Genomic DNA, 19,862 nt, shown 5'->3' with positions numbered 1-19,862 from the left:
GACATTGAGTCCAACCCCTTCAGCCAGCCAGGAAGGCTACCTGGCCTCTTTTAAAAGCATTCAGAGAAGTTTAACCACTACAGAAGTGGAGTGCTGGTTTGTTCAAGTGTAGATACTGTTATAACTTTTTACTTGTACAATTTGTTGTACTTACCACTAAAATTGCTGCGGTGCTGGAGCATGAGCACTTCAATGACACCATGACCAAGCCGTGGACACCCAAGACGGGAAGGCCAGACTAAATACCATCCCTGGGGAAGGCAATGTTGCAACTCAGGGTTGGCTTCACCTTGCTTCCAAACACCACCACACAAGAGCTGTAGTTTTATAGTTTATTGAGGAAAGAATCCAAGTCAAAATAAAGAATAAGCATTGCAAAGTTCCAAAGATTAAGGTTAAATGCAGGATACAGTTCCAAAGATCTTCAGGTAAAAGCAGGAGACGTAATCCTATTGGCAAAGTTCAAACCAGAGTCCCAGGTACAAGCAAGAAAACATTTGCCCCAAGAATCACCATGCAAGACGTCCCCAGGCTAAGGTTATTCCATGAAGCTTTCAGGCTACTAAGCTACGTTGAACTGACAGTTTCGCTTCCTTTGTGAGAAGCCTAAATAGCATTTTCTAATCATGAAAACATTCTGCTCTCACAGTGGTCCCATGACCTTTCCCCAACCTGGCCTCTTGTCTACAGATCAAGGCCTTCCCAATCAGTGTGGGAAGACACCTGGGTGCTCACTCCCTGACTGGCATTCCTTTCCTGTGAGAACCGCTTGCTTGAATCTCCCCTGTCTGCGAGAGCCTCAGGCTGAGGCACAGAAAAACAGCCAGGAATCTGAATCCCATCACTCTCAGCACACTGAGCCACAACAGGCAATGGCAACCCAGCCCAGTATTCTTGCCATGAAAACTAAATGGACCAGTACAACCAGAGATATGTTGGTATGCCATCGGAAGATGGGACTCCCAGGTCGGAAGATGATCAAAATGCTACTGGGGAGGAGCAGAGGAGAAGTTCAACTAGCCCCAGATGACATGACGTAGCTAGTTCAAAGATGAAAGGAAGAGTAGTGGTCGACGGTGCTGGAGATGAACGACGAATTCGATGATCTAAAGATCACCACACCATAGGAATCTGGAATGTAAGATCTATAAGCCAGGGGCAAACTGGATGTTGTTATTGGTGAGATGTCAAGACTGAAGATAGACATTCTGGGTGTCAGTGATCTGAAATGGACTGGAATGGGCCCATATCACAACAGATGACCACCACATCTACTACTGTGGACAAGAGGGACACGAAAGAAATGGAGTAGCCTTCATAATTAATAATTAGCTAAAATGGTGCTTGGATACAATCTGAAAAATGACAGAGGACAGAAGCAGGATTCAAAACGATCTTGACAGATTAGAGAGATGGGCCAAAACTAACAAAATGAAGTTCAACAGTGACAAATGCAAGATACTCCACTTTGGCAGGAAAAACGAAATGCAAAGATACAGAATGGGGGACACCTGGCTCAAGAGCAGTACATGTGAAAAAGATCTTGAAGTCCTCGTGGACAACAAGTTAAACATGAGCCAACAATGTGATGTGGCGGCAAAAAAAGCCAATGGGATTTGGGCCTGCATCAAGAGGAGCATAGTGTCTAGGTCCAGGGAAGTCATGCTCCCCATGCTCTATTCCGCTTTACTTAGACCACACCTGGAATATTGTGTCCAATTCTGGGCACCACAATTCAAGAGATATTGACAAGCTGGAATGTGTCCAGAGGAGGGCGACTAAAATGATCAAGGGTCTGGAGAACAAGCCCTATGAGGAGCAGCTTAAGGAGCTGGGCATGTTTAGCCTGAAGAAGAGAAGGATGAGAGGAGACATGATAGCCATGTAGAATAAATATGTGAGAGGAAGCCACAGGGAGGAGGGAGCAAGCTTGTTTTCTGCTTCCCTGGAGACTAGGACGCAATGGAGCAATGGCTTCAAACTATAGGAAAGGAGATTCCATCTGAACATGAGGAAGAACTTCCTGACTGTGAGAGCCGTTCAGCAGTGGAACTCTCTGCCCTGGAGTGTGGTGGAGGTTCCTTTTTTGGAAGCTTTTAAACAGAGGCTGGATGGCCATCTGTCAGGAATGATTTGAATGCAATATCCCTGCTTCTTGGCAGAATGGGGTAGGACTGGATGGCCCATGAGGTCTCTTCCAACTCTTTGATTCTATGATTCTAGAATGATCTCAATTTGAATTCGAGACAAGCAATCTCACGTCACAGTGATCTGCCGAAGAAGCAGAAGTAGAGCATTTCTATGATGATCTGCAGCATCTACTGGATAATACACCCAAAAGAAACATTATTTTCATTACAGGAATGCCAAGGTGGGTAGTCAAATGACAACTGGGGTCACAGGCAAGCATGGTCTGGGACAACAAAATGAAGTGGGACGCAGGCTGATAGAATTTCCCAGGAAAACACATTGTGCATAACAAACACTCTCTTCCAACAATTCAAAATACAACCTTATACATGGACTTCACCAGATGGTCAACATCGAAATCAGACTGACAACATTCTTTGCAGCCAAAGGTGGTGGACATCCACCCAATCAGTGGAAACAAGACCTGGAGCTGACTTTAGTTGAGGTCACAAACTTCTTGTACAATTTAGAATCAGTCTAAAGAGAATAGGGAAGACACACAGACCAGTTAGATAGGATCTCACTAATATTCCTAGTGAATATGCAGTGGAGGTGAAGAATAGATTTAAGAGACTGGATTTAATAGAGTCCCAGAAGAACTATGGACAGAAGTTCAGGAGGCCACAACAAAGTACATCCCAAAGAAAAAGAAAACCAAGAAGGCAAGATGATTGTCAGTTGAGACACTGGAAGTAGCCCAAGAAAGAAGGAAAGCAAAGAGAAACGGAGATAGGGGGAGATAGGCCCGACTGAATGCGCAATTCCATAGGTTAGCCAGAAGACATAAGGAGCCATTTTTAAACAGCAATGCATGGAAGAGGAAGAAGACAATAGAACAGGAAGGACAAGAAACCTCTTTCAGAAAATTAGAAACATGGGAGGTAAATTTCAGGCAAAAATGGGTATGATCAAAAACTAAGATGGCAAGGACCTAACGGTTGCTGAAATAATAATAACAATAATAATCTTTATTTATACTCCACCACCATCTCCCCAAAGGGGACTCGGGGCGGCTAACATGAGGCCAAGCCCGAAAATACAATACGGCAAAATAAAAATATAAAGCAACAAAAATTACATCACAATAAGATACATAAAGTAACAAAATAAAATAAGCAGTTGCAAAATAACATAATGAAAATATAGAACACAATGGGCGGGCCAAATGCACAAGATAAAAGTGATAATCAAGAGAAGGTGGCGGGACTAGACAGAAGATCTGCACAGGAAGGATAAGAACATTGAGAATAGTAAGAGACCACGGAACAACAGACTGGTTCAAGACTGGGAAAGGAGTACGGCAGGGCTGTATACGCTCACCCTACCGAATGCTCAAACTTCCGTACAGTGGCCCTTATGTCTCATGCCAGTAAGGGAATGCTCAAGATCCTGCAAGGAAGACTCCAGCAAGACATGGAGAGAGAGTGGCCAGATGCACAAGCTGGGTTTAGAAAAGGCAGCGGGATGAGAGACCACATTGCCAGTATCTGGATGCTGGATTATGGAGAGAGTCAGGGAGTTTCAGAAAAACATCTATTTCTGTCTCATTGACTATTCTAAAGCCTTTGACTATGTGGATCATAAAAATTGTGGCAAGTTCTTGGTGGGATGGGCATACCAAGCCACCTTGTCTCTCTCCTGAGGAATCTGTATAAGGACCAAGTAGCAACAGTAAGAACTGACCTTGGAACAACAGACTAGTTCAAGATTGGGAAAGGCGTACGACATGCTGTCTACTTTCACCCAACTTATTCAAATTGTATGCAGGACACCTCATGCGGCGTGTGGGACTCAACGAATCCAGGGCTGGAGTTAAAATGGCTGGACAGAACATTAACAACCTTAGATATGCAGATGATACCACTTTGTTGGCTGAGAGCAAGGAGGAGCCGAGGAGCCTTATAACCAAGGTGAAAAAAGAAAGTTAAACATGAGCCAACAATGTGATGTGGCGGCAAAAAAAGCCAATGGGATTTTGGCTTGCATCAAGAGGAGCCTAGTGTCTAGATCTAGGGAAGTCATGCTCCCTATGCTCTATTCTGCCTTGGTTAGACCACACCTGGAATACTGTGTCCAATTCTGGGCACCACAATTCAAGAGAGATGTCGACTCTAAGCTGGAATGTGTCCAGAGGAGGGCGACTAAAATGATCCAGGGTCTGGAGAACAAGCCCTATGAGGAGCAGCTTAAGGAGCTGGGCATGTTTCACCTGAAGAAGAGAAGGATGAGAGGAGATGTGATAGCCATGTATAAATATGTGAGAGGAAGCCACAGGGAGGAGGTAGCAAGCTTCCTTTCTGCTTCCTTGGAGACTAGGACGCAATGGAACAATGGCTTCAAAAGACAAGAAAGGAGATTCCACCTGAACATGAGGAAGAACTTCCTGACTGTGAGAGCTGTTCAGCAGTGGAACTCTCTGCCCCGGAGTGTGGTGGAGGCTCCTTCTTTGGAAGCTTGTAAACAGAGGCTGGATGGCCATCTGTCAGGGGTGATTTGAATGCAATATTCCTGCTTCTTGGCAGAATGGGGTTGGACTGGATGGCCCAGGAGGTCTCTTCCAACTCTAGGATTCTATGATTATATTATTCTAAAGCACAAAGGGTGGGTTGCAGTTAAATATATATAAATAAGATGATGGTAACCAGACTGATTGAGAACTGGCAATCAGAGGGAGAAAACATGGAGGCAATGCCAGATTTTGTATTTCTAGGTGCGAAGATGAGTGCAGACACAGAGTGTAGCCAGGAAATCAAAAGACGTTTACTTCTTGGGAGAAAAGCAATGACCAATTTCAATAAAATAGTCAAGAGTAGAGACATCATACTGGCAATGAAGGTCTGCATAGTTAAAGCAATGGTATTCTTCGTAGTAACCTGTGGATGCAAGAGCTGGACATAAGGAAGGCTGAGTGAAGGAAGATACACACTTTTGAACTGTGGTATTGGAGGAAAATTCCGAGTGGCTTGGACGAATAATGAATTGAATGAATAAGCAACAACAAAATTGATAAGTTTATAATTAAGGAAATAAAATGTATTAGTAACAATGATTGTGATGAACCACATGGAGAAACTACTGAAGAAACCTCACAATAATTATTTATACAGAAAGATTATATGAAACTTATCTCTATATATTACATTATATTATATGTATTGAAAATCTTATATTTATGTTTTGCTTTTTCTCTCCATATGGAGACTCAAAACAGCACAGAAATTAAAAGCATTGCAATACAACTTAAAATATACAAATATTAAAATATTATTAATCATCATTAATATTAAAACATTTCTGGTTAAACCCATAAAAGCATATGAAGTATATAAAATCGCAGCAGGGTTGGATTAGATGGCCCATGCCTGGTCTCTTCCAACTCTATTATTCTATGATTCTATGCTATGTCTTTATCGGGTTTCTCCTCAGTGTGAGTCTTCTGATGTTTATGTAGACTTGAACTACGAGAGAAGCTCTGTCCACATACCAGGCATTCATAGGGTTCCTTCCCGACGTGAGTCCTTTGATGTTTACGTAGGACTGCACTATGAGGGAAGCACTTTCCACACTCCAAGCATTTATAGGGTTTCTCCCCAGTGTGAGACTGTTGGTGTTTGCGAAGGTCTCCACTCTGAGTGAACTTCTTTCCACACTCAAGGCATTGATAGGGTTTCTCCCCAGTATGAATCCTTTGGTGTATATGTAGGGCTCCACTCTGAGTGAAGGCCTTTCCACAAACCAAGCATTTGTAGGGTTTCTCCCCAGTGTGAGACCGCTGGTGTTTAAACAGATTTGAACTATCCGTGAACCTCTTCTCACACTCCAAGCATTCATGAGGTTTCTCCCCAGTGTGAATCCTTTGATGTTTATGTAGAGTTGAACTACGAGTGAAGCTCTGTCCACATTCCGGGCATGTATAGGGTTTCTCTCCAGTGTGAGTTCTTTGATGTCTATTTAGACTTGCCTTATTAGCGAGCCTCTTCCCACATTCCAAGCATTCATAGGGTTTCTCCCCAGTGTGAGTCCTTTGATGTTCACATAGACTTGAACTACGAGCAAAGGTCTTTCCACACTCCAAGCATGTATGGGGTTTTTCGCCAGTGTGATTCCTTTGATGTTTATGTAGACTTGAACTATGACTAAAGCTCTGTCCACACTCAAGGCATTTATAGGGTTTCTCCCCAGTGTGAACACTTTGATGTTTATGTAGACTTGAACTATGAGTGAAGCTCTGCCCACACTCAAGACATTTAAACGGTTTCTCCCCAGTGTGAATCCTTTGATGTGAATGTAAGTCTCCAATTTGAGCGAAGCCCTTTCCACACTCCAGGCATGTATAGGGTTTCTCCCCAGTGTGAGTCCGTTGATGATTATGTAGATGTTCAGTACGAGTGAAGCTATGTCCACACTCCAGGCATTTATGGGGTTTCTCCCCAGTGTGAGTCTTTAGATGCGAACGTAGACCTGCACTCTGAGTGAAGCTCTTCCCACACTCCAGGCATGCATAGGTTTTCTCCCCACTATGAGTCTTTTGGTGCGAATGAAGACCTCCCTTCTGAGCGAAGGTCTTTCCACACTCCAGGCATGGATAGGGTTTCTCCCCAGTGTGGGTCATTTGATGTTTACGCAGATTTCCCTGCTGAGCGAAGCTCTTTCCACACTCCAGGCATTCATAGGGTTTCTCCCCAGTGTGGGTCCTTTGATGTAATAGTAGATGTCTACTACCAGGGAAGCTCCTTCCACATTCCATGCATTTATAGGGTTTCTCCCCAGTGTGAATCCTTTGATGTTTACGTAGGTCTCCATTCATTCTGAAGCTCTTTCCACAATCCATGCATTCGTAGGGTTTCTCCCCAGTGTGAATGCTTTGATGTTTACTTAGATTTCCCTTCTGATTGAAACTCTTTCCACACTCCAGGCATTTAAATGCTTTCGCCTCCATGTCAACAGTGATATGGGTGTTTAATTTAATATTCACTGTTTTTATACCCTCTTCACACCCTGAAAGGGAGTCAGAGCAGTCTGTAATTGCAATACAGATACTCGACTCTTCTTTATTCCTTCGTTATCTGTAAGTGAAGTCAAGAATGCAGCAGGATGATCACCTTGAGAGGATTTCTTCTTCCAATATTATTGGTTTCCTTACTGCATCCAGGAGGTCGCTCCAAAGAGTCCTCACTTCCCTAGTGAAGAAAGAAGAGGAAGATCAGGGATGGAAGCCAGAAACCTTCTCTACCTCCAAGATTTCCCCCTTCCCCTTCATGAGTCACGTTGAAAATGGAAATGCAGACATCAAGGCTCAAGCACATCCACAGATACCAGCAAAGAAATGAATCCAGAAAGAAAGAAGAAGAGAGAGATGGATGGAAGAAGAAAAAAATGAATGATAGAAAGAAAAAGGAGGAATCCTAAATTTGGAGGATCACATTGATTTCGTTGGGTTGAACACAAATGTGGCTAAAGGTACAGAAGGCAGGTAGGCAGAAAGGCACATTTCTTTGCAATACTAATTTATTTTATTTATTTATTTATTATTTATTTCTTGCATTTATTGACCGCCCCTCTCAGCCCGAGGGCGACTCGGGGCGGTGAACAGCAACAAAAAGACAGTGTACAATAAATCACGACAATACAAACCAGACAAATCCAACATAACATATACTTATACTAAAAATCCGCTTCGTCAAGTCCTGGGGTCATAGCCAAAATTCATAGTCCTAGTTCATTCCAGTGTCGTTTCAAGATACACTCAGTTGAAGGCCTGCTCGAAGAGCCATGTTTTCAGGCCCCTACGAAAGGACATCAAGGAGGGCGCCTGTCTAACCTCAGCAGGGAGGGTGTTCCACAGCCGGGGGGCCACCACCGAGAAGGCCCGCTCTCTCGTCCCCGCCAGACGTGCCTGTGAGGCAGGCGGGACCGAGAGAAGGGCCTCCCCAGATGATCTCAAGGTCCTCGTGGGCTCGTAGGCCGAGATGCGGTCTGCAAGGTATTTTGGGCCGGAACCGTTTAGGGCTTTGTAGGATAACACCAGCACCTTAAATTGGGCCCGGTAGCAGATTGGCAGCCAGTGGAGCTGGGACAGCAGGGGCGTTGTATGCTCCCTACGCCCTGCTCCTGTTAACAACATGGCTGCCGCGCGCTGGACTAGCTGAAGCTTCCGGGCCGTCTTCACAATACTTTGCAATACTAAAGGGAATAATTCACTGGATAATGTGTTTCCCAGAATGACCAGGACGTGCTAAATGCTAAGGGACATAAGGATTACTGGGCTGCCTCCCTTCCCTTAATGAGTCCCAGGTTTCCTTTCTGAGCATCCCTAATTAGATGCCTGCTGCCACCAAATTTTCTGTCTTTTCGTAAAGGAATCCTGCAGCTGAGCAAGACCCTGTCTCTCCACCACCTAATCCAAAACCACATTGAGGCTTGGTGGAGATGTTCACATCATGAGTCTCTGCTGGAGGAAGTCCCCTTTGGGCCACTCACCCCTTGGCTCAGCCCCAGGATGGCATGCACAGACAAGCACAGCTCCACCCACAAGGTCTTCTTCCTGACCACGTCTTTGCCCTCTTCCACCTTTTCTTCCTCGTCCTCTGTCCAAGGGAAGGTGTTCAGCAGCGGAAGGAGAGCTCGAGAAACACAGGCTTTCCACCCAGGGTCCTTCCTGGGAATGTCTTTGCAGTGACCAACGCAATAAATCCCAACCTGGGAAGAAAGGGCATCTGCTCTGAGCGATCCTCCCATAGAAGCCACCTCAACAATGCCTAAGCACAGGCAAAACAAAAAATTTGAGAACACAGAAGTGCTGGACCACTCTCACCACCACCATGTCAGGTTACACAGAGAAGCCATTGAAATCCACAAGCATGTGGACAATTTCAACAGAAAGGAAGAAACCATGAAAATGAACAAAATCTGGTATTAAAAAAAACTCAAAAATTACAACAGCAAAACAACAGAGGGGAAACAAACAAGCACATAAAATCACTCTCAACAAAAGATTCCCCCCAGGCACTTCCAAGCCATTGAATGCTAATCAAGGTGATCAGCTGAAATTAAAGACTTGGCTGTTCAAGAAGGCGTTCGAACAAGAAGTGCAATAATTGGTAATGACAACAGGAATGGAACAACGGAAAATGATACTGGATTGTGGTTTAAACGATGAGACGACGTGAATGGCTTTTTGTATTATTGATATTGTTGATGTTTTTGATGATGATGTTTTTGGTTATTGCTAGATTGATATTTTAGATTGTGTCTTGAATTTTGAACCTTGTTTTTTCTATGTTGTACACCGCTGTGAGTCGCCCCCAGGCTGAGAACAGCGGTATATAAGCAAAGTAAATAAATAAATAAATAAAATATTCACAGCTAGCCCCAGCAGACAAAAGTCCTTTGTCTCATCCTGGTCATTCCACAGATATATAAACCCATTTTTCCTACTTCCAACAGGCCTCACTACCTCTGAGGATGCTTGCCATAGATGCAGGCGAAACATCAGGAGAAAAATGGCCTCCAGAACATGGACATATGGCCCGGAAAAACCTACAACAACCCAGTGATTCCGGCCATGAAAGCCTTCGACAATACACAGGCAAAACAGCCTGAAAAGGGGAAAGCCGACCAGCCAGTCTTCCCCTGCACATTAAATAAAATTACAGAAAACAGTTGGGTAATGACTAGGAACTTTCAAGAAGAACCTCAAAACTTGGCTTTTCCGTTGCGCTTATGAACGGAGTAGCAGGGAAAGTCCTTCATGCAGGAAGGAGGCCGTGCAATATGAAGACATCCATTTTGGGGGGAAATGACAATGGGGGATGTACGGTCACTTTCCAAAAGCGCAATGGAAAAGCCAAGTTTTGAGGTTCTTCTTGAAAGTTCCTAGTCATTACCCCCCCCCCCCCCCGCCATCAGTTAAAGGAGAAGTGAAATAGTGGGGTTGGGCACTGGGCTGTGTATGTGGTGAGTGGAGCATCTTTGACATTTGGAAGGAAGGAATGCAAACTCTCCAATCACACTAAGCAGGGGCATGGATCTATAGGTCTGGCCTCCAGAAAGGAAATCCTAAGGAAAGTGGAGACTGTGGCAAGGAAAGGATGCCTTTTGGCCGTGTGGTCCATATCTGCAATATCAGAGTGAACTTAATTGGGGGAGAATGGCGCAGAGGAGGCAGGAGGGGAAACGCAGCACAAAAGAGGTAAAGCGGCCACACAGGAATATCTGGCCGATCTAAACCACAGAGTCCTATAATCATAGAGTTGAAAGAGACCATATGGTCCCAGATAGAACCCGTGGGGGGGGGGGGAGGGATCCACTGGGATGGAGGGAAAGAGAGAGAAAGGACTCCATTCAAGATCCAAGAGAAAGGCAGTCTGGGAAACGGAGGAAAGGGCCCCCTGCTGCGGTCATTTGCATGTTATGTTTGCAAGGAGACCTTTCTTCCTTGTGAGAGTACTTCAACGGCCTAGCTGCCCACAGCCAGCTATAGCAACACCTCCTTGGCCTTGCTGCCTTACAACTCCTGGGTGGGGTGCCTCTGTGGCCCCCACAGCCTTGCGGGGAGAGTACTTCAACAGCCTAGCTGCCTACAAAACCCTATACGGCTCCGGCCCAGCGTATCTATCCAAACGCATCTCCCTCTACGTCCCACCTCGGAGTCTGAGATCTTCTGGGGAGGCCCTGCTCTCAATCCCACCTCTATCACAAGTGAGATTGGTGGCGACGAGAAGCAGGGCCTTCTTGGCAGTGGCCCCTCACCTGTGGAATTCACTCCCCGGGGAAATTAGGTCATCGACATCCCTCCTCTCCTTCAGAAGGAAATTAAAAACATGGTTGTGGGACCAAGCTTTCGGGCAATCTGTCAGTTGGACAAGGACAATGATGACTAGACAATATGGAATAAATTTATGGACTCTGAGATGGTGAACGCTGAGTACGGACTGGTTTTATTGATTTTTATTGATTTTGTTGTATAAAGTGACTGTTTAATTGTTATAATTGCTGTAGACATGTTTTATCCATTGTTTATGTTTATGTTGGCATCCAATTGTGCCTTTTGTAAGCCGCCCTGAGTCCCCCCTCAGGGGTTGAGAAGGGCGGGGTAGAAATGCTTGAAATAATAATAATAATAATAATAATAATAATAATAATAATACTGCCGGCCATAACAACACCCGCACGGGGCCACAGCAATATCTCTTGGCCCCCCCTGCTACCTTACAACTCTTTCATTGTTATATTTTAACTGCTTAAATTGATATGTTGTATTTCTTGTTGTATATGTAATGTGGCTTTGAATTTGCCACGGCCTGTAATCTGCCCTGAAAACGTAATGTTCGTGTCAGTGTAAGATTAATGTATAGTGTGTGTTTAAATGTAATTTTATGTACAATAGCTGTGATTGTAACAGGATTGTACTGCCAGAGAGTATTCTGCTACAGGAAGGGTTAAACAGTAGAGTTAATAAGCTGTGAAGATGTGACCCTGAGCGTTACCTTGAGCGAGTAGGGAGGATACAGAGATAAGTCCTTATCGCTTCAGTGTGTTCCTCGTTCCTTCTTGTTCCTGTCTGTCTACTGATGGTGTAATGCTGTATATTTGAGCTGTTGAGTAAAGCTAAATATCTTTTTTATACTGAAGTCTGAAGCGTCCATTCCTTCAGAACTTCAAAAGCTTCTGCAGCACTCTGACAGTTCGTTTGTGAGATTAGCGTAACTCAAAAACCATTAGACAAATTGATACCAAATTTGGACACAACACACCTATCAAGCCAACGAGTGACCATCTTCTATATAAATAAAAATGTAGTGTTCGTTTGTGGGATGAACATAACTAAAAAACCATTAGACAAACTGATACCAAATGTGGACACAACACACCTATTAGGCCAACGAGTGACCATCTTCTATATAAATGAAAATGTAATGTTCGTTTGTGGGATGAACATAACTCAAAAACCACTGGGTGAATTGACACCCAATTTGGACACAAGACACCTCTCAGGCCAATGAGTGACCACCACTCATCAAAACACTGAAAAACACAACAGAAGGGACTTAAAAGCAAAAAAAAAGCAAAAAGATGCTACAGCGCATGCACAAAAACAACTCAAAAACAGAACTCAAAAACCACTGGGGGAATTGACACCAAATTTGGACACAAGACACCTATCAGCCCAAAAAGTGACCATCCCTCATAAAAACACTGAAAAACACAGCAGAAGGGACTTAAAAGCCAAAAAAAGCAAAAAGATGCTACAGCGCATGCACAAAAACAGCTAACAACACACACAATAGCATATCCACACTCTCTTTGGGACTACAGCTCCCAGCATCCCCTAGATCAGGCCATTTAGGAGAGGAGGATGATCCAAATGCTCTGCTTCCAAGATGTAAGCTTTCTTTTTCTCCTTGGATTTTTTTTGAGAGCACCCCAATCCCTGCAGATTTCCCATTTCCTATTCCTAGACTGCAATTCTCAGCAATCCTCCAGATAGATAAGAATAGCTACATTAGACAGAGATAGATAGGTAGATTAACTGATCAGGTTGACTGCTGGGAGTTGCAATCCAAGAATAGGTAGAGAAGGAAGAAAGGGGAGAAAGAGGAACGAAAAGAGGGGGAAGGGAAGAAGAAGAGAAGGAAGGAAAGAAGGTGAGAAGGAAAGAAGAAAAGAGAAGGAAGGAAGGAAAGAGGGAGGGAAGGAGAGAAAGAGGGCAGGAAGGTTGGCCACAGCAATGCATGGCAGGGGATAGTTAGTCTATATAAATAAAAATGTAATGTTTGTTTGTGGGATTAACGTAACTCAAAAGCCACTAGATGAATTGACACCCAATTTGGACACAAGACACCTATCAGGCCAACAAGTGACCATCACTCAGAAAAACAATCACCACTCATAGAAATACTGAAAAACACATTGGAAGAGACTTAAACAGCCAAAAAATAAAAAATACATTACAACGCATGTGCAAAACAACACACACACACACACACAAATACACATACACACACAAAACGCATATACACAAACTGGGCCACAGCAACGCGTGGCAGGGGACAGCTAGTCTTATATAAAAAAATGTAATGTTCGTTTGTGGGATTAACAGAACTCAAAAACCACTGGACGAATTGACATCAAATTTGGACACACGACACCTAACAACCCAATTTATGTCCTTCATTCAAAAAAAATGATTTTGTCATTTGGGAGTTGTAGTTGCTGGGATTTATAGTTCACCTAAAATCAAAGAGCATTCTGAACTCCACCAAATATGACTTTGGGCCAAACTTAGCACAAAGAACTCCCATGACCAACAGAAAACACTAGAAGGGGTTGGTGGGCATTTACCTTGAGAGTTGTAGTTCACCTATATCCAGAGAGCCCTGTGGACTGAAACAATGATAAAAGGTCTGGAGAACAAGCCCTATGAGGAGCGGCTTAAGGAGCTGGGCATGTTTAGCCTGAAGAAGAGAAGGCTGAGAGGGGATATGATAGCCATGTATAAATATGTGAGAGGAAGCCACAGGGAGGAGGAGGGAGCAAGCTTGCTTTCCGCTTCCCTGGAGACTAGGACGCAAGGGAACAATGGCTTCAAACTACAAGAGAGGAGATTCCATCTGAACACGAGGAAGAACTTCCTGACTGTGAGAGCCGTTCAGCAGTGGAACTCTCTGCCCCAGAGTGTGGTGGAGGCTCCTTCTTTGGAAGATTTTAAGCAGAGGCTGGATGGCCATTTGTCAGGGGTGATTTGAATGCAATATTCCTGCTTCTTAGCAGAATGGGGTTGGACTGGATGGCCCATGAGGTCTCTTCCAACTCTTTGATTCTATGATTCTATGAATGACCAAACTTGGCACGAATATTCCATATGCCGAAATATGCAGACAAATGGAGTTTGGGGGAAATAGACCTTGACATTTGGGAGTTGTAGTGACTGGGATTTATAGTTCACCTACAATCAAAGAGCCCCCAGTGGCACAGTGAGTTAAAGCACTGAGCTGCTAAGCTTGTTGACCGAAAGGTCGGGGGTTCAAATTCGGAGAGTGGCGTGAGCTTCCGCTGTCAGCCCCAGCTTCTGTCAACCTAGCAGTTTGTAAACATGCAAATGTGAGTAAATCAGTAGGTACCACTCCGGCAGGAAGGTAGCGGCGCTCCTTGCAGTCATGCTGGCCACATGACCTTGGAGGTGTCTAGGGACAACGCTGGCTCTTTGGCTTAGACCAGGGGTCAGGAACCTTCGGCCCTCCAGGTGTGGTGGACTTCAACTCCCACAATTCCTTGAGGCTCGGCATTCGCCCCAAAGGCTTACCTTGGCCTCAAGGAATTGTGGGAGTTGAAGTCCACCACACCTGGAGGGCCGAAGGTTCCCCATGCCTGGCTTAGACATTGAGATGAGCACCACCACCCCAGTCGAACACGACTGGACTTAATGTCAGGGGAAAACCTTTACCTACAATCAAAGAGCATTCTGAACTCCACCAATGATAGAATTGGGGCAAACTTCCCACACAGAACCTTGATGACCAACAGAAAATACTTAAGGCCATCCAGTCCATCCAGTCCTTTCATCAGGGCAAGAAAACGTAATCAAAACCCTCCTGACAAAGACCCATCCAGCCATAGATATACGTAGTTATATATGATTCACACATACACAGATATAGTATCCTAGATTAGAAAGGGACCCCTAAAAAAAGACAATTCTATGTTGCATGTTCCAGAGTGGGCAAACCAGACAATCTCCACATCAACACCGACAAAGAAACACGAAGAAGTGCTGTTTACCCACAAGCAGAAAGAAATTCCGTGTATTAGAAACCAACATTTTCTCATTATTTTATTTTCCAGATCAACAGACTGGGCCACAGCAACACATGGCAGGGGACGGCTAGTATATAAATAAAAATGTAATTTTCTTTTGTGGGATTAATGTAAGTCAAAAAACACTGGACGAATTGACACCAAATTTGGCCACAAGACACCTGATAATGCAAGGAGTGATCATCACACACAAAAATTGATTTTGTCATTTTGGAGTTGTAGTTGTTGGGATTTATAGTTCATTTTAAACTCCACCAATGATGGAATGAACCAAACGTGGCACACAGGACTCCCATGACCAACAGAAAACACTAGAAGGGTTTGGTGGGCATTAACCTTGAGTTTGGGAGTTCCAGTTCACCTCCATCTAGAGAGTACTGTGGACTAAAACAATGAAGGATCTCAACCAAACTTGGCACGAATACTCCATATGGCCAAATACGAACACAGATGGAGTTTGGAAGGAAATAGACCTTGACATTTGGGAATAGTAGTTACTGGGATTTATAGTTCACCTACAATCAAAGAGCATTCTGAACCCCACCAACAACAGAACTGGGGCAAACTTCCCACACAAAATCCACATGTCCTATACAAAATACTTAAGGCCATGGAGTCCAACTCCCTTCACCAGGGCAAGAAAACATAAACAAAGCCCTCTTGACAAAGAGCCATCCATAGATATATATGATTCACACGCGCACAGATATAGTATCATAGATTTGAGAGGGATTCCTAAAGAAGGGCAATTATATGTTGCATGTTCCAGTGTAGGCAAACTAGACAATCTCCACATTAACAATAAGAAATACTGTTTACCCACAAGCAGAAATAAATTACATATATTAGAATCCAACACTTTCACATTACTTTGTTTTCCAGATCACCAGACTGGGCCACAGCAACGCCTGGCAGGGGGCGGCTTGTCACTCATAAAACCACTGAAAAACTATATATATATATATTGTCGAAGGCTTTCATGGCTGGAATCACTAGGTTCTTGTGGGTTTTTTCGGGCTATAGAGCCATGTTCTAGAGGCATTTCTCCTGACGTTTCGCCTGCATCTATGGCAAGCATCCTCACTACCTCTGAGGATACTTGCCATAGATGCAGGCGAAACGTCAGGAGAAATGCCTCTAGAACATGGCTCTATAGCCCGAAAAAACCCACAAGAACCTATATATATATAGTTTATATATATTTATATATATATATATATATATATATATATATATATATACATACACACATTACAACACATGCACAAAACCACATATAAATACACAAACACACATATACACAAATACAGAAACTTTACTGTTGGAATGGCACCGGGATTGTGGCGCAGCTGGCTGAGTGTCAGCTGCATTAAGATCACTCTGACAAAAAGGTCATGAGTTCGAAGCCAGCCCGGGTTGGAGTGGGTTTCCAACCAATTGTGTGTAGCCTGTTGTCGACCTTTGCAACCCGAAAGACAGTTGCATCTGTCAAGTAGGAAAATTAGGTACCACCTTAAAGTGTGGGGAGGCTAAATTAACGAGGCCATAAAGAAGACTGCAGCAAAGCATTCCAGCGGGGAAGCATGTGGGGAATGCGGAAGTGCTTCATCAGCGTCGCAGATGGACGATGAAAGCGACAGCTCCCCTGGCGACCAGAAAAAGTTAAATAGCCTCTGTGTATGTCTGTATATCAAAAATTGGCATGGAATGTTTGCCATATATGTGTACACTGTAATCCGCCCTGAGTCCCCTGCGGGGTGAGGAGAAGGCGGAATAGAAAAGCTGTAAATAAATGAATAAAAGCTGTAAATAAATGGCTGCCACGACCTAGGGCGGATGGATGGGTGAGTGGAGGCTCGGGCGAGGGACTCATTGCTAACCTTGAGCGCAAGGCGCTCTTGCAGGGTCTTGGCATCCCTCCCTCCCACAGAATCAACCTTGGGGCAGTCCAACCCACTTTCCCTTGTGTTTTTACGGTAGACCCCAATGGATCACCCAGGGACAGGAATCCTCATGTGACGTGACCGAGTGTGATCTGCCACTCAGACAGGAAGCAGGCCTTGGGGTTGCTGAAACTGCCTTCCGGGCTGAGCCAGGGTTTCTCCTGTTTGCCTGCGAAACACTCCCTCTATTATTTATTTGTTTATGTACAGGAGATATGATAGCCATGTATAAATATGTGAGAGGAAGCCACAGGGAGGAGGGAGCAAGCTTGTTTTCTGCTTCCTTGGAGACTAGGATGCAATGAAATAATGGCTTCAAACTACAAGAGAGGAGATTCCATCTGAACATTAGGAAGAACTTCCTGACTATGAGAGCCGTTCAGCAGTGGAACTCTCTGCCCCGGAGTGTGGTGGAGGCTCCTTCTTTCGAAGCTTTTAAACAGAGGCTGGATGGCCATTTGTCAGGGGTGATTTGAATGCAATATTCCTGCTTCTTGGCAGAATGGGGTTGGACTGGATGGCCCATGGGGTCTCTTCCAACTCTTTGATTCTATGATTTTCTATTCCACCCTTCTCCTCACCCTGCAGGGGACTCAAGGCGGATTACAGTGTACATATAGATGGCGAACATTCAATGCCAATTTTTGACATACAAACATATACAGACATACACAGAGGCTATTTAACTTTTTCTGGCCGCCAGGGGAGCTGTCGCTTTCATCGTCCATCTGCAACACTGATGAAGCACTTCCGCATTCCCCGCATGCTTCCCCGCTGGAGTGCTTCTTTATGGCCTCATAAATTAGTTAATTTAACCTCCCCACACTATTAAAGTGGTACCTTATTTTCCTACTTGACAGATGGGTTAAAAGTATTGTAAAATGTGCAAAATTATATTATTCATTGTATGTATTTGGTTATGTTTGAGTAAGTGAGTTTATGCCTTTAATTGTTGAAATGCTTGTGGTTTGGGTTTGGTCAGTTGGGTGCAGGTGGACCTCATTGCTGCTGTTATAATTGTTTGCATCTGCCTGCAGCCTTTAGGGGGTTTTGTTTAGGGTCTGGTCTGATGTCTGATTTCTCTTTTTGTTTCCACTATGAAGCTATAATAAAGTAAGCTTCTGCTGTAGTATTGTTATTTTTATTTGATATTATAACTCTGCTGACAAAATGCAACTGTCTTTCGGGTTGCAAAGGTCGACAACAGGCTACACAATGGTTGGAAACCCACTCCAGCCTGGGCTGGCTTCGAACTTCGAACCTTTTGGTCAGAGTGATCTTAATGCAGCTGACACTCAGCCTGCTGCACCACAATCCCAGTGCTTATGACAAGCCTGGGCCAACTTGGGCCCTCCAAGTGTTTTGGACTCCAACTCCCACCATTCCTCCTCACGCCCTCAGGCCCTTTCCTTTTCCCCCTCAGCCGCTTAAGCCATAGCAGAGAAAGGGCCTGAGGGCGTGAGGAATGGTGGGAGTTGGAGTCCAAAACACCTGGAGGGCCCAAGCTGGCCGAGGCCTGCTCTAGGAACCCCGGCCTCCTGGGGGACCCTCCACCCTCCCCTCCTTCCTTCCCGCTTGGCCACAAAATGGCGGCCGCTGAGGGAGAAGGCGAGGCCTGAGGGAAGGGCCTTGCCGGCCACTTCGGGCACCCAGTGCTTCAGAGAGAGAGACGGGCCGAAGGAGGGTCAAAGTCCGGAAGATTCCCTACTTGAGCGGCTCCACGTCTCACCTCTTCCCGACCTTCCTTCCTTTCCGTCGCTCCCGCCTCGTCCTTCTAAAATGGCGGCGGTTGCCAAGAGGGCGGGGCTTGGGTGACGTCATGGACCCGAGGGCTTTCCCCATTGGCCGAGCCCGCCTCGCTCGTGCCTCTCCCCTCCAATCCCAAGGGCGGGAGAGTGCCCCGTGCCCCGGATGTAGGCGGGGCTGGTTCCACGCCTGTCAAACCGCCTCAGCTGAAGAGCCTCCAGAGACCCAGGCAGTCTACACTGTTTATCTCTTTCCGAAATAATATTTATTGAATGTTTACCAGGAAAGGGGGGTGGGGGTGGGGCAGGGAAGGAAGGAAATTAAGCAATTGGGGAGAGGAGATTTCTTATGGGTGAGTTGGGCCTTGACAGAAGTCTTAGAATCATAGAATCATAGAATCCTAGAGTGGGAAGAGACCTCCTGGGCCACCCTCCAGTCCAACCCCATTCTGCCAAGAAGCAGGAATATTGCATTCAAAGCACCCCTGACAGATGGCCATCCAGCCTCTGTTTAAAAGCTTCCAAAGAAGGAGCCTCCACCACACTCCGGGGCAGAGAGTTCCACTGCTGAACAGCTCTCACAGTCAGGAAGTTCATCTTATTGGAAGAGACCTCCTGGGCCATCATCCAGTCCAACCCCATTCTGCCAAGAAGCAGGAACATTGCATTCAAATCACCCCCGACAGATGGCCATCCAGCCTCTGCTTCAAAGCTTCCAAAGAAGGAGCCTCCACCACACTCCCTCCGGGGCAGAGAGTTCCACTGCTGAACGGCTCTCACAGTCATGGGCCATCATCCAGTCCAACCCCATTCTGCCAAGAAGCAGGAACATTGCATTCAAATCACCCCCGACAGATGGCCATCCAGCCTCTGCTTCAAAGCTTCCAAAGAAGGAGCCTCCACCACACTCCCTCCGGGGCAGAGAGTTCCACTGATGAATGGCTCTCACAATCAAGAAGTTCTTCCTCGTGTTCAGATGGGATCTCCTCTCTTGTAGTTTGAAGCCATGGCTCCATTACATCCTAGTCTCCAGGAAAGCAGAAAGGAAGCTGGCTCCCTCCTCCTCCCTGTGGCTTCCTCTCCCATATTTAGACATGCCTCTCATCATATCCCCTCTCAGCCTTCTCTTCTTCAGGCTAAACATGCCCAGCTCCTTAAGCCGCTCCTC

The 19,862-nt window shown here is 45.2% G+C and overlaps 1 protein-coding gene across 1 annotated transcript; it reads right to left on the bottom strand.

Annotated features, from left to right (window-relative positions):
- Positions 1 to 318: 318 nt before the first annotated feature.
- LOC132775207 (zinc finger protein 420-like) lies at positions 319 to 18,734 on the bottom strand. The gene is made up of 2 exons (XM_067467186.1): positions 18,679 to 18,734; positions 319 to 7,370 (listed from the first exon to the last, which is right to left on the bottom strand). Exon 2 carries the CDS (start codon positions 7,127 to 7,129, stop codon positions 5,585 to 5,587), a length of 1,545 nt encoding a protein of 514 aa, XP_067323287.1. The 5' UTR covers positions 7,130 to 7,370; positions 18,679 to 18,734; the 3' UTR covers positions 319 to 5,584.
- Positions 18,735 to 19,862: the final 1,128 nt, after the last annotated feature.

This window comes from Anolis sagrei, chromosome 4 (assembly GCF_037176765.1).
Source record: "Anolis sagrei isolate rAnoSag1 chromosome 4, rAnoSag1.mat, whole genome shotgun sequence".
NCBI classification, from domain to species: Eukaryota; Metazoa; Chordata; class Lepidosauria; order Squamata; family Dactyloidae; genus Anolis; species Anolis sagrei.
This window is presented reverse-complemented; position numbering and strand designations above follow the sequence as displayed.

Excerpts from the sequence above, each read along its gene's own strand:
- LOC132775207 (XM_067467186.1), bottom strand. The coding sequence starts at position 7,129 with ATGGAGGCGAAAGCATTTAAATGCCTGGAGTGTGGAAAGAGTTTCAAT.